This window comes from Leptonotus elevatus, chromosome 14 (assembly GCF_054856555.1).
Source record: "Leptonotus elevatus isolate MCC_2025b chromosome 14, RoL_Lele_1.0, whole genome shotgun sequence".
In the NCBI taxonomy this organism is placed as follows: Eukaryota; Metazoa; Chordata; class Actinopteri; order Syngnathiformes; family Syngnathidae; genus Leptonotus; species Leptonotus elevatus.
Genome location: NC_141252.1, coordinates 19,075,575 through 19,102,090, shown reverse-complemented (window position 1 = coordinate 19,102,090; position 26,516 = coordinate 19,075,575). Strand labels below are relative to the sequence as shown.

Sequence of the window (26,516 nt, the reverse complement as noted above, 5' to 3'; positions counted from 1 at the left end):
AATGTTGCTATCTTTACGTTTGTCTCATTTTCTTTTTATCAGGTTAAGCGAACCAACTTGAAAAAGCCTTCATCTGAACGCACAGGCCACGGCCTGAGAGTCAAGTTCAACCCCCTCGCTCTGCTGCTTGATGCATCATTAGAGGGAGAGTTTGATCTGGTGCAGAGAATTATATACGAGGTAAAATGCACACTTAATTATTGGGTCTAGTTTTTGTAGGAAAAAACTGTTTTACATTTCATAAAGAGTACTTTTACATTGAGAGTCTTACATTTTGAGTTTTGTTATCAACTCCACCCATCCAACCATTTTTTCCTACTTATCCGGGGTTGGGCAGGTTGCAGGTGCAGTAGCTTTAGCAGAGACTTCCCTCTCCCCAGCCACTTCATCTATCTATTCTGGGGGTGTGGAGGATCCTGTTTTTCGTCTACACCTGGGAATGTGAGGACTGTAATTTTGATTACTTTGTATGTCTAGCACATGCCCCTGCCCACCCCTATATGACGTGTTTGCACCCCAGACACTTCATACTGGTTAATAAATGACATGCAATACAGAAGCTAAAAACTAACAGTGTCATGAGGGACGTGAGTAATTGAGTGATGGCGGACCCAAGTGCAGGAAAATAAGGCAGTGGAACAGGAATGAATGCAATGCAGTGCAATGCATGGTACTAATGAAACATGGAAAAAGGTGAGCAGTCAACCGTGACTTGATGGGACGTGACTGGACTAGTCGCCATGACTGAACGGGACGTGACTAGACTGGTCACCATGACTGGACAAAACATGACTAGACTGGTCGCCATGACTGGAACGAGCGTGACGTAACAGGACCTGATTTGCCTTGACTTGGCTTGACTTCCTGGTGCTTCTGCTATGGCTGTGATAAAGACGACTTGGCTGAGACGAAGACGACTTGGCTGAGAAGTTGGCTACTTGGCTGTGACGAGGACGACTTGGCTGTAACAATGGTTACTTGGCTGTGACAAAGACGACTTGGCTGTGACGAGTATGAATTGCCTGTGACAAGGACGACTTGGCTGTGACGAGGACGACTTGGCTGTGATGAAGACTTCACACACGAACTTTCACACATTACATAGACAATGCACCCACACCGACTGGACAAACACAACAGACTAAGGCCCCGTCCACACGAAAGCCAGTTTCAATGTATCATCACAAGTTTCTTACCGTTTAGGCCGTTCGTCCACATTACGGCACGGTTTCTTAGCTTGAAACCGATCACTTTTGAAACCGGGCTTCAGAGTGGAGAGATTTCAATACGCGTCCCGTACGCGTCCGTCTGGACAACATCTACAGGATACTCCTCCAGTGATGACGTAATGGTCGCAGCGCTATGACGACGCATTGTCGCAGATTGATGACGTATGCGCCAATTCTCGCATGACTGAGTGTGAACCGTCAGTCTGTCAACAACAATGGCAGATAACCGTGTCGTAGTTTTGTGCAGCCTCCTTAGCTGCAAAATATTTTGCTTCTTTATTCCCACGTTCAACAAGCGGTGTTGTACTTGAATCACCCGCCATTGTCACTTCTCCTGTGTTCACCTTTTTCATGTTGTTGTGATACATGCAAAGCCATGTTTGTTCTGTAGATTGCAATAAAGTTAAAAAAAAAAAAAAACGTATTCATCTTCTTCGCTGATTCTTCTTCTACGCTTTCCCTTAACTCCCTGTGGCTGCGCTAAAGCGCCATCCCAGACTTGGCATATACATTACATCCGTTAAACTTTCTCAGCGTCTTCTTTTGGACACACGCAAGTCTTGAAATGCTTCTTTGTGTACGAGATTTGTTTGAGGAACGAAGCTGGCTTTGCTTCTGTCTGGACGGGGCCTAAATACACCAACACTAATGAGACACACATGGGGAAAGAAAGACACACACAGGTGGACATGGTTACACATTACGAGACGAGGGGAAAGACAAGGTACACAAAACAGAACACTGAACACTCAAGAAAGAAAGAAACAAAGAACATGAACACCCAAAATCAAACAAAAACCCAACTCCACAGAACCAAAATGTGACAAACAGAGCATTTGAAATACCTTTTTTTTTGTCTTGAAGGTGGAAAATCCCAGTATGCCAAATGATGAAGGCATTACTCCTCTTCACAATGCCGTCTGTGCTGGCCACCACCATATTGTGAAGTTCCTGCTGGACTTCGGAGTGAATGTCAACGCAGCAGACAGTGATGGATGGTTAGTAACTTCAGTCAGTCATACATCTGTTAATAGCATTTGTATAAAAAGTAGAACAGTGGCAGCTGGAAAATATGGGGCTACATGATCTGGAAAATATGGGGCTACATGATCCGGGTAATACACACAGTCGGAACTGGGGTAATAATGACATTGCATTTCTGCTTCCCTTTAGACTGCGCTACCTTAATAAAATCAAAGGAAGAGATAGCGATTGGCATTCATAAGGTGCTTAAATGAGTTTGACTTAATGTAAGTCAGTGTCATCCTGGTTAATGGTGAAATGTACTGCTTTTGGTATCTTGCATTCATATTGCAGATGCAGGATGTAATGGTGTCAAACTTCATGTTTAAAACATTGTCATAGTAAACTATAATCAGATATGGGTACACAGTAAATTCTGTAGAGTAAATTTGACATAGAGTGGGACCAAATAGACTCAGTTTTAGAGTAATATTTACACTTGGAAGGGAGTAAAATAAAGAATTTGGAAAAATAAATCTCACTCAAGGGTTGAGGAACCAACTCACGACCTTCAGCTCGGAAGACTGCCACACTACCATCTGAGCTCTATGCCACTCTTACTATTTGCGTATATCCAAGAGGAGACCAAACACAATGTTTTTGGTCTCTTGGTGTTACGAAGATTCCATCTGACACAGGCGATATACCAACACACAGCAGCAGGCAACATAGCAGCACACTGTCTCCCAACCTGAAGTTGTGTTGTTGTTGGGAAGATGAACAATTCTTCAAAAAAGAGGCTGTGCATTGCCATGCCCACTTGAAACTGTCAAACTAATCATAAAAGAAAATAAATAACAATGTTTATTTAAAGAGGAAGCTAGTCAAAATTGTTATTTACAATAATGTATTCTATTACTGTCTAGTCTAGACATGGCATTCTGATTCCAAGATGCATAAAAACGGGTTGGGTTTTTCTGCTCAATTCATATTCTAAAAATACAATATTAATCAGATTCCTGTGTTTAGACTAATGGGGCCGTAGAACAAATAACATATTTGATTTGACTTCCCCTTTGAAACAAGAAGCATGTAATAACAACAAGCTTAATCCTAGCACTTCTTGAAAACAGCCATAAGTGGGCTAATGAAGTGCATCTAAGTAGTGGTGCCATAACACTTTAAACACATCAGCAGCATCACATGTAGCCACTACAACAGCACTCACAGGCATATATTATTTTTTAATCCTTGTGAAAAACAAATATTACGGCACCTTACTGAGTAACACACAGTAGTTGAGAAACTCCTTTGTGTCTGCATGACTGTATTATACTGCTCCCTGGGGACCAAGTTGCCCACTATTTAAATGATTAATTCTTTACATTATATGAAATAATTTTAGTACTACATGTTTTGAAGTACAATATTACAGAGCACGTTCTTGCTTTTTTTGTGTGTGTGTGGGGGGGCAACCTTGCCTCTTGAGAATATGCCAGCCCAACTCAAAGAAATCCAGGTCCAGAAAGTAAAAACCTTACCACAGTTTGGCTTTAGCTAGTGTTGGAGTAGACAATATTAAGTATTGTACTCTTTGCGTGTTCAATTATCTGAATGGTGAGATTCTGTTGAAGAAGTTCCTTTGCAAAGGTTTTAATTACCAGAAGCTTCTGGTCCACATAGACAAACCATCCAAGCGATGCTCTGTTCAAATGTGATCTTTCTTTCTAGCCCACATCGTTATTTATTCACAAAAAGGGTTCAGAAAAAGGTCAGCCCACAACACACCTGGTTACAACTGAATACAAGAAAATCCGTTCCCATGGATATAAATCAGATTAAAAAAAAATACAATAATAATAAGCCTGACTCCCTTCCGACACAGCAGAATCCCCGGAACCTCCCTTTAGATTACGAATGAATAGACAGACCCGTTGCTCTTTCTCATGAGAGTAACACAGATAAGAATATAGGTCTATTCATACAGCCATACTGAGTTAACTAAATCTAAAACGGCTAAAATATCATTTAAAACTGAAAAAACAATGTTAATAACTCATCATTCCCTCATTTGAGCTCTTGAGAGCTCAACACATTAAAACATTTTTTTTCAATGGTTGTGTGATAAAAATAATTATCCTTAAAACATCCCTTTAGCAGAAGAGGAGGTAGTTTAGCAATCATATGACATTAAAAAACAATTTGATACATTTAAAAGATTTTTAGTGAAATAAGCATAGCATATGTGAGGCTTAACATAAAATGTTGTTCATTAAAAAGTGTCGCAATGTATCGGCAGACGAATATGTGTTCTTTGAAGCCATCTTGTGATGAAGTTCTTTGAAGGTCTTTTTTTTTTAATGAAAAGAGTGTCGCAATAGTTCGTCTCTTCTTTAAGAATTTGGGGTAGACTACCCAAATTCTTCGATTTGTCACGGGATTATTCTGCCCAAAATGTGACTGATCAAAGGAATGATTGCCCAAAAAAAGGCACTTGCTCTTGATCCGTTGACTGATGTCCTCAAACGGTGACGAATGATGTCGAAACGGCCGCTCCAGAACGATCACTGGGTCAGCTGACGTGGCTCCAGGTCGGAGGTGATAAGATTGATGCTCCAGTTGTGGAATTTCGTCTCTCCTTTCAACCTGAGAGCATCAGTTGATGAGATGGCCGAGCCTGGCACGTCTCCGGAAGCCTTGTAGACCAGATGTGGCATATTCTCTGTGCAGAGAACTGCACAAGATTTCCTCACCAACCCCCTGGGGCCGTTCTCCTGAGTGCAGAAACTTTTCATTTTTAGTTTCTCATAAACTCACATAAATTTTATTTGGAGGAAAAAACCCTGATAGTTTTTGTTAGTTGGGATTAATAAATGTTATTTGATTAAGATCCGTAGGTCCTGTGCTGTTGGAACAGGAAAATATCTATTTTTGTGACATTAAAATAGAGCCCAGCCTTTGATTGAGTTGAATGACATTCGCTCATTCATTAATATAAGACAGAGCTTATAAATATTTATCTTTCAAATAAGTTTGTTCAATAATAGGTAATTTTTTACCACGACTAAATTTGTTCTAAATTTGCATAACTGTGCCTTTCATATCTCTTATTCTCTTCCCAGAATCCCATGACCGGCCGAATCCTGGCATGCTGGGAAAAACTCACATATCTTCATATTATCTATACTCTTTTGCAAACACTGGGCTCCAAACATTACATTTTTCACATGTGATTCTGAGATAAAATATATAATATAATGTAATTACCTTCATTCGGCGAATATGCATTATTGTCCTTGCTTGCTTCAGACTTACTTTGCGATCGATTTCCTCTGGTAGATTTCTTCATATTCAAACTGTGGATTATCACTTTCAAACTCATCCTGTCAATTGGAGTGTAGGCCGATACCCCACAACCTTTTTAATTTCGTTTTTAAGTTTGATTTTAATTTTCTAACTCGTCTACATTGGTTAAATTCTTAAACATAAACTCCCTCATTTGACAAAGATCCACTGATTTTTTCAAACACGTCAAGACAAAGGGAGGACAAAATAGAGACCTCATTTCTCAAAAAACGTCATAAATAACTCAACCCTCTAAATCAGGCTATGAGATAAACAAAAAAGCTACAAAACACTATAAAACTAAACATAAGCAGATACAACTTAAGACACTAATATATGATGACTTTGGGGCCATAAAAAATAGAGGTAACCATATTACTCTAATTCTCCTAGAGTCCCGAAAATTATTTAAACTGCCAATCAACCTCACCTCTTTTATAGATTAGTGGGGCTGAGGATAAAGTCACACAAAATTCACAAATATCTACCATTTCCTAGATTTAATCAAACTAAAAATCATCTTCAAACTGCTAATCTTTCACATATTAGCGGGGCTCATAAAAAACACAGCACACAAAATATTTCTGGGATTTATAAATCACAGTGCTGTTAAAAAAATCAAACTTAGCCATCAAACTCTTAGTTAGTCTTTTACTTGTTACTACTCATTTTATTCTATTATTTATTTTATACTATAGCTGCAGCTGGACGAAGTCCAAAAAAGTTCCTCACGGGGAAAATAAAAATATATCATATCATAACATATTAATAAAATTCCCATTGTACCAATTCAGAAACTGATTCTCCCAAAAATATAGGCAAAAATTTAGTAGGCTATAGATTGAAATAAATTTTCTCAATCCCTCATTTCAAATTTACATATGTCGTTTTCAATTTTCTGAAATATCTTGCTATAGATCACAGCTCCCCACTCAACACATTAAAAATGCCTTGCATATCACTATGTAGCATTTTACTGAATGGATCACATCTCATTCCGACCACCAACTTTCTCAGTCCAGACCCCCAGCAAAAGGCAGGACGGCAGCTGTTGTCAATGTTCAGTCCTGGCCAGCATGGCGGCTGCTGTGGCAGCAATGTTCAGAGCAGGCATTTAGATTTCCTCTGGATGCAAAACAGCCATAGGGGAGAAGTCACTAGAATGAGGCGTATACACAGTCACTGGGCATTGAGGAATTTGAACATCATGTTTTTCTTAGGCACAGGACGAGAAGACTGTTGCTCTGCGGCTTTTGACCTTTGATCTCTGCCACATCCATTCAGACGCAGTCTGCAATGTGGATCCGATGACACACAGTCTTTCTGAGAGCTCACCTGATCAAAAAAAAAATGCACACTCGTTGATACAATGCATTAAAAATGCCAGACTGAGGATATGGGATCATAGCAAGACAGTTCACTCCCTGCTTTCTCAAAAATGTTTCGTAAAAAACACAGCCTCTTTATTCATTTCTTTTTTCTTTTTTTTTTTCAATACCCCTTCAAATAGCTACTAGCCATACAACGTATCAGCAGCTGGGGCGCATCAGTGAAGGCCATCAAACCCTCATCTGCCTTGGAACTCAAACATCAGTTTCTGAAATGACACACTCAAAAAAAAAAAAAAAAAAAAATTTAAAAATCATTATCAACATGTCAATTCCAAAAACATTCATAACTCCTTATTCAACTATCTTACTTCCAGCCACAGCTATAAAGATGTAGGCATAATTATATCAACTCTCAAACAAAATGCCATTATTTTATCATTACTCTTTATTCATTTGTCCCGAAAAAGGAAAGTTAACAAATTAACCATCGTCATCAATCATTAAAGTATAAAGATTTATTAGCTCAGTCACTAAAAAAAAATAAAAAATAAAAAATAAAAATAAAACACTAATTTAATATTCTTTTTTCAAAAACTCAACAATATCTTTCAAATACTATTACTTATTTTATATTGTTTATCATTCCTCTCTTACCATTTTGACAAAAAAAGAGTCCCATTACGAGGACACATTATGCTCACAGCGCACAGCTCAGCCCCCACCTTTTTTTCTAACCTAGAAACGGGGGAAGGGGGGGGGGAGGAATCTTAACATTATAAATCGCAAAACCTATTTTATCATATTCCCATTAATAAAACAAACGCCACTATCACAACAGTATCATCTCACACAAAACAACACCAAACTTAGTTAAAATATTAAAGAAAAACAAACAAAATCCCCATATGCACACTTCTCACTTACAAACCCCCACCTTTTTTTTAAAAGCTAGGTCACACACTCAAATGCATACGCACACACTCTTCAGTCATTATAAAAAAATAAACGGTGTTATTCCTTCAATTCGTTGTCTACAAATCTTATAGCATTCAAACTGCAGTTTTATACGGTGATTTCAGTAAACGGGTAACTTTGAACAACCCATCCGTAAACTGCTCCACAAATGCTGGAGTCATTTTAGCATCAAATTCAGCCTTTTTCCATTACCAACAAAGAAAATACAAAAGTCTGACATACCATTTTGTCCAGCGAAAGCTTTGTATACAATCGAGCCATAGTTCGTTTTTTCATTGTTCATCGACGCTTTTATTTTTCCCTGAACCGGAAGCGCATTCAGGACAAACCATTCTGTATCCGGGTCGAAATCGCCTCCATTTTGTTTATAGTTTTTGATGTATACATTCGGTTTCTATCATACGCAAGTAGTATTAATATTTATCAATACAGTGACGTCTCACTCTTAGTATTAATAGTTCAATATGTCAACACATATGGCCACACACAGACAGACATAAGAATTACGTGACCTCTCGTTTATACACAGCGGTTACCCAATCCCGCTGAGCTAAACTGTTCTCCATATTTTGCAAAATTTCTGCAAGGCGCATTTTCTTAAGAAATTGTCACGCACTAACGAACTCAACCGTGGAACAAAAGGAATTCAAACGGGAATCCTGACCTCAAAACTACATATTGTAGAAGCGCCAACAAAATAAAATAAATCACACGTAATCTCTCGATTGCAAATACAGTGATACAAAATCCAATCATCGCTGTAATCAACCTGGACCCCTTTCTGTTCAATTTCAAACAGGCGCTTTTTCAAAAAAACATATTACGTGTAAATAGGACTTTTTCAATAAGAGCCATGAACAAATATGATACTCGTCCCCAAATCGGCCAAAACTGCTTAAAAAGCAGAGCGCATACCATAATCTTCAATATATATTATGGTCTAAGGATTCTTCATAGCGTTGACAAAAAACAAAACAAATCAAAAAATTAACCGCTATTTCTTCCTGTACAAAAAAAGCTTCATCACTTCGAGTCTGCATTACGTCACCTTCAAATGCACCACTCCACGACGTGTTTAGTTCAAGATCGTCGGAATTATCAACTCTCTAACGACATCAAACTTTAACTTGTTCACACAGATCTCTTTTAAAATTTAGATAATTTGGAAGACGAAAAAACCAGCTGCAGCGGACCAGACAGACAAAACCTCTTCTACGTGGATAACAGTCTCCACTTACCGTACTTTATTTATTTAGGCCTAGAAGTTCCGCCCGTCCTTGAACGCCGCAGCTTGTTCCACGTCAGAATAACACCATCCGTTTGGTTCAACGGAGGAGACCATTCGTTATAATTCAGCGTCGGCGGTCACCATTTGTTGGAGTAGACAATATTAAGTATTGTACTCTTTGCGTGTTCAATTATCTGAATGGTGAGATTCTGTTGAAGAAGTTCCTTTGCAAAGGTTTTAATTACCAGAAGCTTCTGGTCCACATAGACAAACCATCCAAGCGATGCTCTGTTCAAATGTGATCTTTCTTTCTAGCCCACATCGTTATTTATTCACAAAAAGGGTTCAGAAAAAGGTCAGCCCACAACACACCTGGTTACAACTGAATACAAGAAAATCCGTTCCCATGGATATAAATCAGATTAAAAAAAAATACAATAATAATAAGCCTGACTCCCTTCCGACACAGCAGAATCCCCGGAACCTCCCTTTAGATTACGAATGAATAGACAGACCCGTTGCTCTTTCTCATGAGAGTAACACAGATAAGAATATAGGTCTATTCATACAGCCATACTGAGTTAACTAAATCTAAAACGGCTAAAATATCATTTAAAACTGAAAAAACAATGTTAATAACTCATCACTAGCTAGCTAGCTCCCTAGCAGATAAACGAGCACAATGGGAGTTAGCTAGTAGCTAGCACCTGGGGTTAAAGCCAAACTGTGGCAGGGTTTTTATTATCTGGACCTGGATTTGCCACTTATGGACATCCCAAGCCAAGATCAAAAGGAAAATTTGGCGTTAGGAAGGGCATCTGTGCATCAAATCTTAAAAGGAAATGAGCTGTTTGGAAAAGGCTCATCTAAAACAGCAATGCTGAACAACAAAACGCTGTAAAGGAGAAGAAAGCCGCACATAGTAGAAGAATAGAGTGTGGTTATGTTAACCCTTCAAAAACTAGGAATGTGGCCTGCTAACTAACAACCACATCAACACGTTCATAGCAGCATAGCATAGCTTTATATGTCATATGTCATATATGTCATAAGTTTTGATGCTTCGTTTATCCTCAGGACGCCACTGCACTGTGCTGCCTCATGTAACAGCGTCCACCTCTGTAAGATGCTGGTAGAATCAGGGGCAGCCATTTTTGCCCAAACAATCAGTGATGTTGAAACAGCAGCAGATAAATGTGAAGAAATGGAGGAAGGCTACACACAGTGTTCTCAGTTCCTTTATGGTACGTAATGCACGTAACAGAATCAGAATGTGAAAGTAGCTCATGATGAAATTCACTCAAATAATGTGTAATTTATACATCCTAGTTGTCATAAAGTGTTTTTGTGTCAGGTGTACAGGAGAAGTTGGGCGTGATGAACAAAGGCTTGGTCTATGCGCTGTGGGACTACACAGCCCAGCAGCCTGATGAGCTAACCCTCAGCGAGGGGGACGCACTCAGCGTGCTGCGACGGCGTGACGACACAGAGACAGAGTGGTGGTGGGCTCGACTCAACGATCGGGAGGGATACGTTCCCAGGAACTTGCTTGGGGTGCGGCACTGTACAGCTCACTCATATACAAAATTGACATATTAATGAAGGCTATTCTTGAGCTATTAAGTTGCAAAATCACAACCACTATGTTTTGAAAATGAAACTATTTATTAATGAGATATATATATATATATATATATATATATATATATATATATATATATATATATATATATATATATATATATATATATATATATATATATATATATTTACATTAAAAAAAATTATTATATTTTTTAGATCCATTTTTTATTTTCACTTGTATTTATTTATTTAGATATTTATTTATTTTTAATTTGGCCAGTTTTGGTTCTCCATACAGAGCGACATTCTCTCCAATATAATGCCACCCGTCAGAGTCTGAGGTATACACTAGCTATGCATTTGAAGGCCTCAAGTTAAAGTAGGACAAATACATGGCTCTCTCTGCTGGACAAGATGCGAACTGTCGCCCTTTATTTCCCCTCGTTTTTTTGAGGGGGGCTTAGTTCTTCTTCAGTGTTTTATTGAAACACAATATGACATTATTCATTGTGTTTCTCTCCAGCTGTATCCAAGGATCAAACCCAGACAACGCTCACTGGCCTAAAGCTCAAGTCAACAGCATCGTGCACAGAAGACGAGAGAATCGGCGTGTGCTGTAGATGGAGATGTGGAGCAGAGTGGGATGCACAGTGAGAGAAGCAAGAAGGAAGTTACTCTTCCAACAAAGTGATATTATTTGAAATGCTGCACTCCCACAAACAAATATAAAAGCTGCTGCATAGTCAATGGAATGGTTATTGACAAAATTGTTGTCCAACTTTTGTCTTGGTCCCATTTATCATAAAAAGCAACTGAAGAGTTCAGATGCATGCAATTCAGATTAGATTAGATAACATCTGTCTGTGAACAATAACACATTATCTTAATATTTTTGGATGCTGTTTCGTACAGAGTTCATATTTTGCCATTAAAATGACTATTTTTGTATGGTTTTCTCTGAAATATCAGCACCCAAGGTGGCTCATTTTATAATCTGGTGAGCTGTACAGTAAATCCTGTAATATGTAACTTTTGAGTTTCCATGTAAAGGTATTGTATGGAGGTAAGTTGGTGTGACAAGTAAGTTGTTAATGTGGTGATTGCGTATGTGAAGGGAGGGTGAATGCAAACATTTGGTTGACTTCAACGAAAGTGAGACATTGTTGGTGCTGAGGTTGTTGATGAAGCAGTTATAAAATAAAGTTGAAACTTTTTTCATTCGAGCATGCACTGACTATGCTTTATACTATCATAGCATGGTAGGATGTCTTAGACAAGCTTCAACTTAGCTTAGCTTACGTCTGCTCCTGAACTTTGCAAAGACTGCCGATGTGATGAAGAACTGAAAGAAATTAAGAAAACGGATGAGAGTGTTTTTGAGGGGATTAGGATGTATTTGTACAACCAAAGTACATTTGAGTTGCACAGCAACAATGTGTTTACCTGTAAAATAAAATATATAAAAATTCCACAACATCGTTAATAATGGGGCAGTATTAAGCAGCTTTTAGAATCTGGCTCAATGATTTTTCGTTTACCTATTGTGAGAAAATATGTAATGCCACATGAAAATAAACACTCTGAAGTTTATAGTAAATGATGAAACATGTTTTTATGACAGATCGTCTAATACATTTGTCAAATGTGTTAGATCACCTTTTCCGCATAATAAAGTGCTTTATCATGGACTATTTCCTTGGACAGATTGCAGTTCAAGTGTTTTTTTTTTATTCATTTATCTTTCAACTACAATTAATACTTTGTAATTTTCACATAATTTATCTTTCAATTTACTTCATAAGCATTCAATTTAGCATTCAGCTATTAGCATTCAGCTTTCAGCATTTCCACACAGTTTCTGCAGAAATTGCACTTAGTCTCGTTTATAAAACAATTGAGCCGACAAATTGGGTTTTCCCAGATAAGTCCAAAATGAATCAAGCATAAAAAGCATAAAAGGAAAAAAATATATATTTTGTAATAATCTTAAATTAAACAGCTGCAACACCTTTGCTCCCATTTTTCATGAGCTGGACATTACTAAAGGGTAATTTCACTCAAATAGTATTCACAATCACATTTCTAAATCTGTGCTGGTGAGCACTTCTCCTTTGCCATTCGCCTTACGGTGTGGCATATCGCGATGCTGATTGAACAACATAATTATTGCACAAATGTGCAGTCCGTGCGGAAAAGCATGGCGGACGCAGCAAACGATGTCAACAGTGTTTTCGACTTTTGATGATTCTTTGTTTTCTTTTTTTCTCTTTTTTTTTATTCATGTGGATTATTCACCCCAAACTTTTTGTCGATAGTTTATTGAGGGGAAGAAGAATAAAACAGTTATAAAACCTTTTTCTACGTTTGTTGTGGTGAAGTGCTGTTCATATGCCTCCTATAGTCTGGAAGAATATCAACCACAGCGGGGGCAAACCGTGTTGAGTATTGAAATGTATTAATTTAATTATAACTGTTTGATTTATAATATTACTATTTAGAAGTAGACATAACTGCTTTAATTTACTCAGTATGTCTCTGTGTGAGAATGCAAGTTGATGTGGGGGGGGGGGGGGGTGAAGCGAATGTGTTAATTAGATTCCTTTGTATTTTACAACCGGTTGAGCAGGAGAGGGGGGTTTAGTGACATCTCTTCTTGCTCTGAAAACAACCTAAATCTTTATCTTGTGACTGAGGGGGAGCATTTTGGCGATGTGTATTGATATATCATGTGACTGTCTGAGACGGAGAGGAACGGCTGAGGATTGGTGGAAGAAGACGGGGAGGGGTTTGTAGAGTCACGGAAGGATACTAGTGACTTGCTCGTGGGAGGGGCGTTACAGATGAGGGAGAATAATGGCGGTGTTTGGCTGCGACCTCATATGTCCATAAGCTTATGAAAATAAATCCTAATTTCACCGATCTCATTGTCTGATTTTGATAATCAACATTATGAACACGGGAAAACAAAGAACGATTTTCCAACAGTATGAAAATTGCAAAATGTGTGCTAGCTGGCTTTCCGCACGTCTCATTTCCGCACGAAGTGTTCATGCGTCAAGTATAATCCAACCTTTAGGCTGCCTGCAATTGAAGGCCACACAAACCAGTTAGAAAAGCATTCAGTATCTAGTGTGACCATTTGCTCCTTCACATAGAGTTGATCAGGTTTTTGGTTGTGTGCTGCGTAATGTTGGTCCTCTTTAACGGCTGTATGAAGTTGATGGATATGAACAGGAAGTTAAGCATGCTGTCATACAAGCCAATCTAGAGCACCACAAACACGGCCAGTGGGTGACGTGTGTGGTGAATATGACGGCCATGTAATAAAATGCGCTTGTGGCTCATAACATATACCGCCCATACCAGCAAACCACTCACTCATGTGATAACATAGGGGAGACCGGGGCTAGTAAGTTGTCACATTGCAATTTTCTTGTCCACCAGAGGTGGAGAACATGGTGTGCATAATGTGAGACAATAGGTGTGGTGTTTTATGAAGGACCAAGAGAAAAACACAATAAAAGCCATTTGCTCTTGACCTTGAGTTAAACATTTGCTTTGATCCTTGATCTGACATCACTGAGTAAGTTTATTGATGGATTAAAACACACAAATATTTTTACGTTATTACAGTAAGTACTACATTACTAATCGCTCCCAGTGGTTTGTGAAAAAATTGAATTGTTGAGTAAATACATTCCAATATCTCGTTGAATTCGGAACTAATGAGAGTCAGATCAAGGACATTTTATGTTGAAATGCTACATCAGATGGAATGAAACTTCATGGATGTTATCCCGTGATCGTCTTCTCATAACTAAAACTGCACTGGAATTGGTAGTAGTATGAGGAATATTTTTTGTGACACTGTTATCAGAGATAGTGTAATTGCAGTCAGTCACACAATAGGTTTCAAAGGGCTATGAACTGCTGAATCAAATTTTGTTAACAGTATTTTAATTAAATACTGTCATGGTGTAATAACTCACAAAACATTGCTGGTGTCTTGGGTACAAATTTATTATCCTTTTAAAACTAGTATTTTTAGAACAGCGCATGGGCGTGGCCAGTTGATTTTCGGACAAGGAACACAGGCAGGCGACTGACGGAGTGTATTCGTATGAGACAAAATTTGTGAACTGACTCGCTATTTCACCATACATATACTTAACAGACGTATTATTGTTACAACAAACCTCTGCTGATTTGGTGTCTGCCGCTATGGGACTGGCGATGTTGTGACCGGGATCGAATGAAGGGAGTTTTCAGAGGGATGTCCCCAGCCCTGCTGGGTTCAAGCTAATATTGCCAGCAAAATGAATTATTGCGGTATTTGTGAGTTCACAAACTCCGGAGAATACATCTTGTACTCCCGCTGATACGTTTGCAGCCAATCTTTTTTCGATCTGACCAATCAGGCGTTGTTGAGGCAGGACAAAACGAATAAGCGCAGATGGCGGGGGGAAACAAGCAAACCTAAAGATGCTGCATCGTCCAATCAGCTTGAAGTATTGTACAGCAACCCCCGCTTTCCCCGAGCGGGTCTGCCTAGTGAAGTACCAGATTGATAATGTAAAGAACTCCCTCGAGTGAATCACATTAATCAATTTGGCTAGCGAGGTTAAGTTCAAGCATGCACAATTAAATAGCAGTGATTAACGTGAAAAATGTCACCGAAGACGACGCAATGTGCTCTCTACAGTTCGTCGGTGGAAATGGGCCAGCAGCTGAAAATCCAGAACCAATCGATTGCAGGTATGTTTATCGTCTGCTTACTCAGCGTTAGCCTTGTGCCTGCTACAACATGCTAGCTACTATACATCATGGTGTAAATGCACCAAAAATACCTCAAGTTTACCTACGGAGGTCACTGCTGCTTAGATGTGAAAATTAATATAAAGTATCAGCGTTATAGAACCCTATGCCTACAACAACATGCTAGTTGATCAGTGTAAGATGTGTGCGGCCGGCCACTGTGTCACCACGCTACTTTAAGAAAAGTAACTAGACAGAAGTAACAGCCCAAAGGTAGGCTTAGAATCTCCAAATGAAAATTGTGACTTTAATGTGTTTTGTTTTTGTGACAATTAGCGACCAACACGATATTAGCAGTCATCTAGACCGCACCGGAGTGGCAGCAATGATCACACAGTAAATCTTACCTTTCTACAAAAACTGCTTTTTTTCCGCCCATTTTGAGGTCCGCGCAGGCCAACCACCGTTTAAGCTGTTCCAAATTGTGTTTGCCGATTGAACCATGTTGGAATTTCACGCCTGGCACGTCGTTCTCTTCCAAAATGATGTGTACGCGTGTGTCCTACTATGTTATTTTGTCCGACTCATGCATATTAATAAGGAAAACGTGACGTCATTTGAGATCAACCCTATTAAAGGTGTTGATGGTCACTTTTTTTTTGGTTTAAGGTTTTTTGGTTTGCCCTCTTTACCGTAATGCCTACTATAAAGCGATATTTAAAAGTCAGGGGGGTTAGGGGAGGGGTTCAGTCATATAGATTTGGGCTGGTCCATATCTAAATTTGACACAATTTACAAAAAATAATAAATTTTAATTTTCAATTAAAAAAACAAACATAATTGATCAATCAATGAAAATTAAGGATGATTGTCTTACATAACCAAGCAAAGAAAACATTAGTCAATATGAATCTTGTTCAAAAGGAAAAGAAAAAAAGTCAACAAAACTTTTCTGTAGTCCTACAATTCCAGAATCAAAGTCATCATACAACCAATCCCAATACACTAACATAAGTCCTCTATTGATTGTTTTTGATGAACACATAGTAACCGTAGCAGGCAGGACCCAAACTCAGCTCTGCAGATCACGAGATATAATAGGTCCCCAAGTGTATTCATATGAACCAGAATAATTAAAATAATAATAATAATAATAATGTTAACAATAAATCATAAGCGGTCGCTGCTCTGACCCTATTAAGCTGACAAACATTAAAACACGAAAGACATCTTGTTTTGTTATGTTCCAAGTACAGTAGAGTACAGTACTTTATTATATTTTTGCATTAACCATGCCTTTACTTTGTAATGTCGTGCCTACCATTGTCATGTGACTACGTACTTACAGAAGACGACGTATTGTCCTCTGCGCACGCGCGGTTCCGTCCGGAAGAGAGCTGGTTTAAAGTACAATAGATCACGTTGCAAGCTCCATTTCGTTTGTCAGAGTTCATGGCTAAAAAGTAAGCTTTCATATGTCCTTTATTTTCTCTTGTAAATACATTTGTAACATTGATGTCAGTTTTATGGTCCTTATTAGGAGTTTAAAATTGAAAGGGAATTGCAGGGCGAGATTTCTGCTTCATTCGCCATTTTGCACTCTTCTTTACAGCCACAAGAGGTCCCCATAGACCGTCAGAACGCATCAGTGCTTTAACGTGTCTTTAAATGAGCCTATTAGGCCAATTGGCAATTCCGAACATCCGCATTTCTGATATTTCTGCAATGCAACACAATGCAAATGCTTCTTTTACACGGGGAAAACAAAAGGCGTATTGAGTTGCTATTTCCTGTGACTAGCATACAAACCAAGCAAATCGTTATGGTAGTCAAACATTTCATCACATTGTGACATCAAAATAATCCTGACAAATCAAATTACAAATTGCATCAAATCAATTAAGTCAATATTAGGTCGGTGGGAATGATCCATGTTTATGTTGGTACTAAGGTGTATTTCCTTAATAGGATGACGATGCTTTTGTTTGTCCCATTCTGCTTATTTTTGCAGATATGTGATATTTGTTGAAAGATTGTGCTTCTCCTCATTATTCATCCTCATTGTCTAGCTCCTCTATCTGATAACTTGTCTGAGTAAAGACTTAACACCATGAACCTATATCCTGTATTCTGATTGATCAATTTGCCTGAATGAACAATTGGTTTTCCCTTTTATATAATCAACTGTCTTTAATTCTAAAATTCACATTGTATATAGCAGCTAACTCTATTTTCTTCTCTAGAAGCAAAGCTATTATTTTATATATTTAAAAATATGTCACCTACTGTAATTGAAAATTGAGAACATCTGATGTGCACAACTCAAAAGTCAACATTCAGGACTATATTGTGAAAATAAACAATAATGAATATTTTATACTATACTTTTAACCTATTCTGCCATTCCTCCTGGCTGACGTATGGCGAAGTCGTCTACTGTAATTTATTTCTGATTCCGGTTCTGTTGAGCAAGCAGGTTTTCTCTCCAGAGTTCCAACATTTATTAATTTGCGGTTCCAGCCAGGTGTCTGTAAAAAGTGTACAATTTGTACACACACACACACACGCACACACCCACCCCCACACGCACGCGCACAACCCCACACCCCAACACACACGCACACACCCCCACACACGCACACACACACAGGGAACAGGGGCAGTGTTCATGAGGAGGAAGCGGGGGCCCTGACAGCGCTAGCCATGTCAATCTTATGTTAGCTTATCAATTAACATCGCTTCTCACTTCATGAGAATGATACTTATAAGAAATGCATCTTAAATGTCACCACAGAAGCAATGATTTCATGTTCAGCCGCAGCAGTACCCTGCTGAAACTCTAGCTAGTGCAGCATAAAGTTAGTAGTCTGTGCCTCAACCTGTTGGTGGTGACACGAGCGACAAAGCCCAGCAAAGTTTTTGGAAACGTCTCAGCAGTTAATTCTCAGTTTTGCAATTCAATGTGTTTTGATGAGGTGCAAAACGTTAATTTTGTCTCGCAAACTGCAATGAGAAACTGATTATTTGGACCCTTGCACCACCCCTGTGTACTGTATAGCCTTTTTACGATCCTGCCAAATAGCCTCCCCAACAATATTTGAAGCAGATTTTCATAATTGATCATTAAAGGTGCCATGCCATAAGTTTTATTTTTATTTTTATTCTTTTATTATTTTAGATACCCTTTTATCAGGTGTGCAAGATAATTTCATGCTTGACTTTTTTTCAAGTTATTTTTGTTGGTCAGAAATGAATCATCTGTTTTCTGAATCATATTTAAAAAATATTCAGTGTGTAAACAAGTTTTGCTCCGATTGCGTTTCTGTTCTCCATAGTTTGATATGCAAAACAGCTTTCCTCTGATTGGTTAGGTCCCAATATGTGAGCGACTTGTGGCCACCTCTCTTGTTTTGGCTCTGTTGGAATTCAGCGGCCTAGAATTGTGCTGTGTTTGGCACATTTTGTGAAGGATGCCTTTTGTCAAGTCACCCTTCATTTACACGCTACAAACACATCTCCGGTTTTTAAGTGTCACAGCCAGATACATTGGCCAGTTCCTCTCTGATGGCTGCGAGGTCGCACGCAGAACTGGGCACTTCTGTTAATCAGTAATTCCCGTATGACGATGCCCACCTTGCTGCAAGTGCACGATGACGGAATTGCCAAGCTTTGGTCGCACGCATCAACATAGAGCTGTATCGGTTTACAAACATGAACAGTCTGTGCAGTCCTGATGATTTCCGGCAGGTTTTTCCACAAACAGGGCCATTCAACTTTAACAATACCACATCGCAAGTTTGACAAGGACATGTTCAGTTAAATGCTTTGTTAAAGTGTTTCTTTTTAGTTTAAAATGGCTTACCTTTAACCCGAATACTGCATCGCATTGTAGCAAATGGATTCTCTATTTCTTCTTCGTCTCCTTCTTCTTTGTCTTCATCTAATTTCCACCAGAAGTACAAAGATTTACGGTGCTGGCATTTATTCTTCATTTTAAAAGTGTGACACGTGTTTACCAGGGTGAGAAGCTCGGTCACTCAGAGTCGAGCCGCTGCTCCTCCGTGTTGAGAGGAACCAGTTGAGGTGGCTCGGGCATCTGTTTCAGATGCCTCCTGGACGCCTCCCTGGAGAGGTGTTCTGGGCATGTCCCACCGGCGGGAGGCCCTGGGGACCACCCAGGACCCGCTGGAGAGACAATGTCTCCCGGCTGGCCTGGGAACGCCTTGGGATCCCGTCGGAGGAGCTGTTCGAAGTGGCTGGGGAGAGGGAAGTCTGGGCTTCCCTCCTAAAGCTGCTGCCCCCGCAACCCGACCCCGGATAAGCGGTAGTAAATGGATGGAAGGATGGATGGATGGATGGATGGATGGATGGATGGATGGATGGATGGATGGATGGATGGATGGATGGATGGAAGTGTTTACCAGGGTGGAAACCGTGCGTGTAGCAAAAAGTACATCCATACACCAATCAATTGTTCAATTCATCGTCAATCCGAATGACTGATGTATTGTGTTGACAACTTTTCAGTCACTTTTCATCATGGCTGAACATTTCCACATAAACACGCCCTTGCTGGAAAGTGCTGCTATGTCCAAACGTGTGGGAACCACCGTGTATCTGAAAATGGAGAATTCCCAGCCCTCTGGTTCTTTCAAGGTCCGCGGTATTGGGTACTTGTGCCAGCAGGTATATACCTTCCATATACATGTAGAAAAGCATGATGCATGCGGGGAAGTACTATATTTCATATAATTGTTTCCCCTTTACAGTTTACATCACAATCCAAAGGATTTGTCTGCTCTTCAGGTTACCACTTTTTTTTTTTTATAGCGCCTTCTTATATTATTACCTAGATATTAGTACAGTGCCTTACAGTGGATGGTTGACTTGTAATATGATCTTCTTTCAGGTGGAAATGCTGGGATGGCAGCTGCCTATGTAACCCGAAAAATGGGTGTGCCAGCCACCATAATAATCCCCTCATCAACACCTCATTTTGTTGCCAAGAGACTTGAGGATCAAGGTGCTACTGTCAAGATTGTGGGCAAGGTAATTTATCAATTTCGACCTCAACAGGTTGTTTGGGTTCTACGGAAGAGGATTAGGGCCAGTGAAGGGGGAACAAAAAGGTTGGCAGGATTCTGACTTAATTCTCAGAATTCTGACTTTAATTTTAGAAATCTGACTTTAATTTTAGAATTCTGACTTTAATCTTAGAATTCTGACTTTACAGGGAGAATTCTGACTTTAAAGGGGGAATTCTGACTTTATTCTCAGAATTCTGACTTTAAAGTGAGAATTCTGACTTTATTCTCAGAATTCTGACTCCCCCCCACACACACAATTCTTAGCTCTACGTCACAAAGTCAGAATTCTGAGATTAAAGTCAGAATTCTGAGATTAAAGTCAGAATTCTGAGATTAAAGTCAGAATTCTGAGACTAAAGTCAGAATTCTGAGATTAAACACTTTAAAGTCAGAATTCTGAGATTAAAGTCAGAATTAAAGTGAGAATAAAGTGAGAATTCTGAGAATAAAGTGAGAATTCTGCCAAACCCCCCCTCATAACTGGTCCTAATCCTCTTCCGTAGGGTTCAATTATTTCGTATTTGAAATGTATGAAAATTGTAAATGGTATTCTAAAAAGGACATATAAGCAAACTCTGTACACAGGTTTGGGATGAAGCAAACGCTGAGGCTCTCAGGCTAGTCCAAACAGAGGGACTTTCTTATGTGTCTCCATTTGATCACCCTTTGATATGGTAGATATTCATCACTTATTCATGTATCACCACTTTAGTTCTTCTAAATTCTTAATATTTCAAATGTTCTTCCTCATACCCGCACATTAGGAAGGGGCATTCGAGTGTGATCGCAGAGGCTGCAACCAGTCTGGGTCCAAATATTATGCCGGGAGCAGTGCTGGTATCAGTGGGTGGAGGGGGGCTCCTCTGCGGGGTCGTCCAGGGCCTGAAGGATGTAGGCTGGATGAACGTGCCTATCATCGCCATGGAAACACTTGGTGCAGACTGTTTGAATGCCTCACTTAAGGCAGGAAAGATCGTTACCTTGGATGACATCACCAGGTAACGTTCTTCTTCTTCACTTCTTTGAGGCTTGCCAGAATACCGTAATTTCTCAAATTTAAGACACTTTTTTGGGGGGCGGCGGCGTGAGTGGGAAATAAAAAGTCGGGCCGAACAAATAAGTGGCCGTAAATAGAAATAAACATGTCTTACCCGATATCATGTTTTGTATAAAAGTGGATTTGTCATTCTACAAACAGCATCAGAATTTCTTCCACATAAATACACGAGTCATTTTTACAACGCTCGGTCACCTTCACATGGGCGCATTTTCCCCCCCCTCTTCGTGTTGATCATGGATGTGATAGAATACTATATACCAGAGGTGTGTGGCTTGGGTCACATGGCTTGGACTGAACTAAGTTGCTAATTTTATGACTTGTGACTTGCTTCGCACAAAACATCCAGCATCATTTCTGTATCGTGTCGGTCGGTCGGTCAAGCACCATATTTCTATGTCTACACGACCAGCAAATTAAGTTGACAATTGGACGTCAAACAGTGGCTTAATATGGACAGTGATAGACCGTCGATGGCAAAATATAATTTATATGAATATAAACACATTTATCTCCTTATTTACTATAACATTAATTTTGTAATTTAAAATAAGTAACTTCACGCAACACAACATGATTTGTACTGCCTGAAAGAACCAGAATAACAAACATTTATTGGAATCAGCCATCTTTGTTGTTTATATTTGCCTGAAACGTTTTGTGGTTGGAATTGGGACAATCCGAGTGGGATCAATCCGACTTCCCACCTTCCTTGAATGCATCCATTGCAACCTCCTAGCTCATAATCACTGTAGGTACACGGCTTAAGTGTGGTATGTTGTATCTAGGTACCTACGGTTATTCATATTTGTGGGTTCAAGTGTTGACAGCTGAAACTGATTGCAATGAATTCTCTTTACCCCACAAATATGTGTCTGAACATGAGAAATCCCAATCCATCAAATTTCGATTTTTGATTCCCAGCACTTTTTTTGGGGGGCACATAATACATGAGTACCAAGGAAAACCGTCTTTTTCGAAGGGGGACATTGAGGTTGTGTATTATATCCAAGAAATTGCGTTATCTAAAAATGTCTCATTTGACACTTGTTCTTGCGCAGTTTACTTAAAATTTCCCCCTCTTTCCCCCTTTAGCGAAGCTAAAAGTCTTGGTGCAAAGACCGTTTGTACGAAAGCCTTTGAATACAGTCAGAGCAATGAGGTCACAATCATTTCTGAAGTGGTGACTGACCAGCAGGCTCTTCATGCTATGGAGACATTCCTGGGTAAGGTTCCTTTTCAAAGGCCATCAAAGTTTATGCCATTCGCTTATGAAGAAAGTGCAACAAGAGCCTAGTTGTTTGCGTCTCCATTTGTTAGATGAGGAGCGTGTACTGGTGGAAATGGCATGTGGAGCAACACTTGCAGCTGTCTACAGCGGAGTTGTGCCACGATTACAGGCTGAAGGTAAGTCATCTCGTTCCTATAGATTTCTGAACACATTTTGGAATGTTCAATTTGCAATGTGAGGTGAGTCAAGCAACAAGAAAGGAGGAGAAACCACCATAATGACGTGTGACATTTTAGGTCGTCTACCAGCTCTCTTGGGCCCCCTGCTGGTAATAGTGTGTGGAGGCAGCAACATCGACGTGCAGCAACTCTCCATTCTGAAACACAAGCTGCAAACAAAGTAAATGTTTGACAGAGTCAGCGTAAGTGTACAACAGAGAAGAATTTATTGTAAGAGATGAATAAATGTAACTCATTTTATAAACGTATGCAAGAAATGATATTTTAGAAATGTATGTTAATTTGCTTTAATTACCTAAACAGTTGTTGTTTTTAAAGTGAATCTAATAAAATCAGTATGAAAAATGAAAATTACTGTGCTTGTTGCAGTCCATCATTCTGGCCCAATCAAATCCCTTTGCAGTTTATCAATCATTATTTGAGAGGGAAAAAAGTAAATAATAACTGCAGATACAATGGGGACTTTACTGCTATGTTTTCTTTGTCTTTTCTTCTCTTGTTGGTGTGAGGAAGACAAACCCCAACATTTGTGCTGTTCTTTGTATTTCTATGGCAATAAATTGATTGTGAGATTTCATACCTGAATGATGAGTGTGTTTTGCATGGGACAGCAGTGGCGTCTTTGGTATGAAAAGTGGCACAAAAGTGGGCACTTTACATCCACCAGCAGCAGAGCATACACAATAAATTTTCATTCAATTCAAGATCACAATCCACTGGAAAAGCGGTATATAAATGAAGTAGCCTACCATTTATTCATAGCCTTACAATTTATAGCCTTACATTTATTCATAGCCTTACAAATTAAGGCTATGACTATGATGTGTGAAACCCGGAAGTCGGAAGTTCGTGGCATCTACCCCATTACGTAGTTTTTTGCTCACGATGAAAACCAATCAACCAATCATGCTGCCAACCGCCAAAACGACAGTGTGCTGTTTTCAGCACCGCTACCTGGCGGTCGGGAGGGACGAAATAGAACTGAGCATGTGTTGATTGGGTCTCTTAAGTGCACAAAGTCATCATAGGAAAACAAATTTAAACTAATTATTTATCATATACTGTTCAGAAACTACAAATACAGAATATAACTAAAAATTCTGCCTTCATTGCACTCCTTTTGTGGATTTTTATAAACAAGATGTTAAAGATTATCATGCAGCAAATATAAAACATAAAACAACATTCAAAACAAATAATTTTTCAAGTACAATACTGTATGTCTCAGGTCGTGATGGGAAAATTAAGCTTCATGAAGCACTTGTGATATTTTTTGACTCCCCTAGATGGTGCTCTTGGTTTAAATATAAAGGCTAGTGCAAAGGAAATTGATTACATTTCCACTGCATCTTTCAACCAAGAGTGGCATCTAGAGGCGTCAAAAAATATTACAAGTGCTTCATGAAGCTTCATTTTCCCATCACTAGTCTCAGGCAATCTACTACAAAGATGAGATGCTAAGTCACGTGACTGCACACGATTGAAACACAGCAGGGGATGAGGGAGAGCAGGAGTAAGTCTGCCAGTGCCAGCTGTGACATGCCTTTTATCTGTTTGATCAAACCATAGCAGTGCATAAAAGAGCCAAACTGAAACTACCCACTGAGCCCTAGACGTCTATTAGACGTCTCGTCTAAATTTAGACCGTCTATAATTGGTCTATATTTTAGCCCGAATCTAGATGATACAATTAATCAAGTAAATATTAACTATTAAATAAATAAAAAACTGTAGGTTGTATAAATGATGGCAAAATGTTGGATTATTACGTTTTAAACAGTAATTTATCAATGTACAGAGTAGTTCATATTTAGTCTTAATTTAGACGTCTAAATCAAGTTCTCATTTCAACTCTCTTTAGACCAAATCCAGACAATTGAATTAAATACATTGAATAATGTGTATTGATACAATAAGTGAATAAATAACTGCACAACTGGATCATCAGTGTGAAACAAAATGCCAGATCGCACTATTCACGAATAAAGCAGCCAAATACTATACGCATATGTGCGTACGAGATTGTCATGTACTGTCAGCGGGTCTTTATAACTGTATGATACCTCAACACCACTAGGAGGCAGCAACGCGTTTAAGCTTCTGGTCAGTCTGAAGGAAGAAAAATAAGAAATTAAGTGCCAACAGTCATCAGGGGCAAACGTTTGATTTGACTATTGCTTCGAAAACAAAATACAATTTCTCAGAGATAGAGAAGGGCTGGATAATGTTTGAAAAACAATGTATTGTTTTAGATCTAAGTAGGTTAGTTTGGTTAATGTTAACATCTAGAGATGTATTTATAATCAATGGTAAAATAAGCATGACATTAGTGTAACTGAAACCTAATTAAGGCATAAAAGTGAGTTTCAATATATCCTCACAAGTTTCTTACCGTTCAGGCTGTTCGTCCACACGATGGTGCGGTTTCAGACCTTAAAACCAATCACTTTTGAAACCGGGCTCCAGATTTCAAAACGCGCCGCGTACGCGTCCGTCTGGACACCATATGCAGGATACTCCTCCAGTGATGACATAATGGTCGCAGCTCGATGACGACGCATTGTCGCAGATTGATGACGTATGCGCCAATGACTGCGCGTGAACCGTCAGTCTGTCGACAACAATGGCGGATAGCCGTGTCATAGTCGATTTGCGCAGCCTCTTTAGCTTGCTTATGCTTTTGCAGCAAAATATTTTGCTTCTTTATTCCCACGTTCAACATCGTCTTCTTCGCTGATTCTTCTTCTACGCTCTTCGTTAACTCCTTGTGGCTGCGCTACAACGCCACTCCAGACTTGGCATATACATTACAGCCGTTAAACGTCCTCAGCGTCTTCTTTTGGACACACGCAAGTCTTGTAATTCTTCTGTGTGTACGAGCTTTGTTTGAGGAACGAAGCCGGCTTTGCTTCCGTCTGGATGGGGCCTAAAAGTTACAAAAACACGTGATGTGAATTGTCATCCTGGAACTACATCAAAGTAAGGATCACAAGTTAAATTGAATCCCTTTTTTAGACAACCTGATTTAACATTCAATTTTGACAACTTTAATTGTCTTTAATATTGGTTTGTTGTGAATAATATGTTTCACAGACATCTATACGACGTGTAATGGAGTTTAAATTTGGTAAAAAAGCGAACGTCTAGCAAACGTCTAAATTTAGACGTCTATAAATAGACGTCTCTTAGCGGTTATTTAAACGTCTAAGATTAGACGAGGCGTATAAAATTGGTATAAAAATAAACGTCTAGAAAACGTCTAACTTTAGACATCTATAAATAGACGTCTATTAGCGGTTATTTAAACGTCTAAGAATAGACGAGGTGTCTAGACGTCTAAAAAAACCCATACATTTTTAGACCATTTTTAGCTTGTTTTTAGCCTAGACGTCTTTTGGACTGAATGAAAAATGCTGGGTGGGTAAACTGCTAAATGGATATTATAGTACCAGTATCGATCCAATATTGATACCGACGTGGTATCGATATTGA

General features: G+C 39.1%; 2 protein-coding genes across 5 annotated transcripts in view; both read left to right on the top strand.

The window, feature by feature from the left end:
* The window catches only part of LOC147163241 (apoptosis-stimulating of p53 protein 1-like), a 72,321-nt gene extending 59,965 nt beyond the window's left edge, over window positions 1-12,356 (top strand). For all 3 annotated transcript variants that reach the window (XM_086094314.1, XM_086094313.1, XM_086094315.1), the window contains 5 exons: window positions 43-180; window positions 2,094-2,227; window positions 10,149-10,315; window positions 10,426-10,625; window positions 11,179-12,356. In XM_086094314.1, coding sequence (XP_085950440.1) covers window positions 43-180; window positions 2,094-2,227; window positions 10,149-10,315; window positions 10,426-10,625; window positions 11,179-11,220 — 681 coding nt within the window. In that variant the 3' untranslated portion in view covers window positions 11,221-12,356. The remainder of the gene's footprint in view (window positions 1-42; window positions 181-2,093; window positions 2,228-10,148; window positions 10,316-10,425; window positions 10,626-11,178) is intronic.
* A 2,904-nt stretch (window positions 12,357-15,260) lies between these two features.
* Window positions 15,261-23,601, top strand: sdsl (serine dehydratase-like). 2 transcript variants are annotated; one of them, XM_086094335.1, is made up of 9 exons: window positions 15,261-15,410; window positions 19,938-20,096; window positions 20,180-20,216; window positions 20,320-20,459; window positions 21,083-21,171; window positions 21,262-21,495; window positions 22,650-22,780; window positions 22,875-22,961; window positions 23,082-23,601. In XM_086094335.1, exons 2-9 carry the CDS (start codon window positions 19,950-19,952, stop codon window positions 23,186-23,188), a joined length of 972 nt encoding a protein of 323 aa, XP_085950461.1. In that variant the 5' UTR covers window positions 15,261-15,410; window positions 19,938-19,949; the 3' UTR covers window positions 23,189-23,601. The 2 variants fall into 2 exon arrangements, with proteins under 2 accessions (XP_085950461.1, XP_085950460.1); XM_086094334.1 differs by lacking the exon at window positions 15,261-15,410 and adding an exon at window positions 16,784-16,873.
* The last annotated feature ends 2,915 nt before the right edge of the window (window positions 23,602-26,516 follow it).

What these genes read in the sequence shown, in the direction of transcription:
- sdsl (XM_086094335.1), top strand. Translation starts at nt 19,950, where the DNA reads ATGGCTGAACATTTCCACATAAACACGCCCTTGCTGGAAAGTGCTGCT. An exon ending in TTGGGTACTTGTGCCAGCAG is followed by an intron (nt 20,097 to 20,179) that starts GTATATACCTTC and finishes TCCCCTTTACAG; the next exon opens with TTTACATCACAATCCAAAGG. An exon ending in GCCACGATTACAGGCTGAAG is followed by an intron (nt 22,962 to 23,081) that starts GTAAGTCATCTC and finishes GTGACATTTTAG; the next exon opens with GTCGTCTACCAGCTCTCTTG.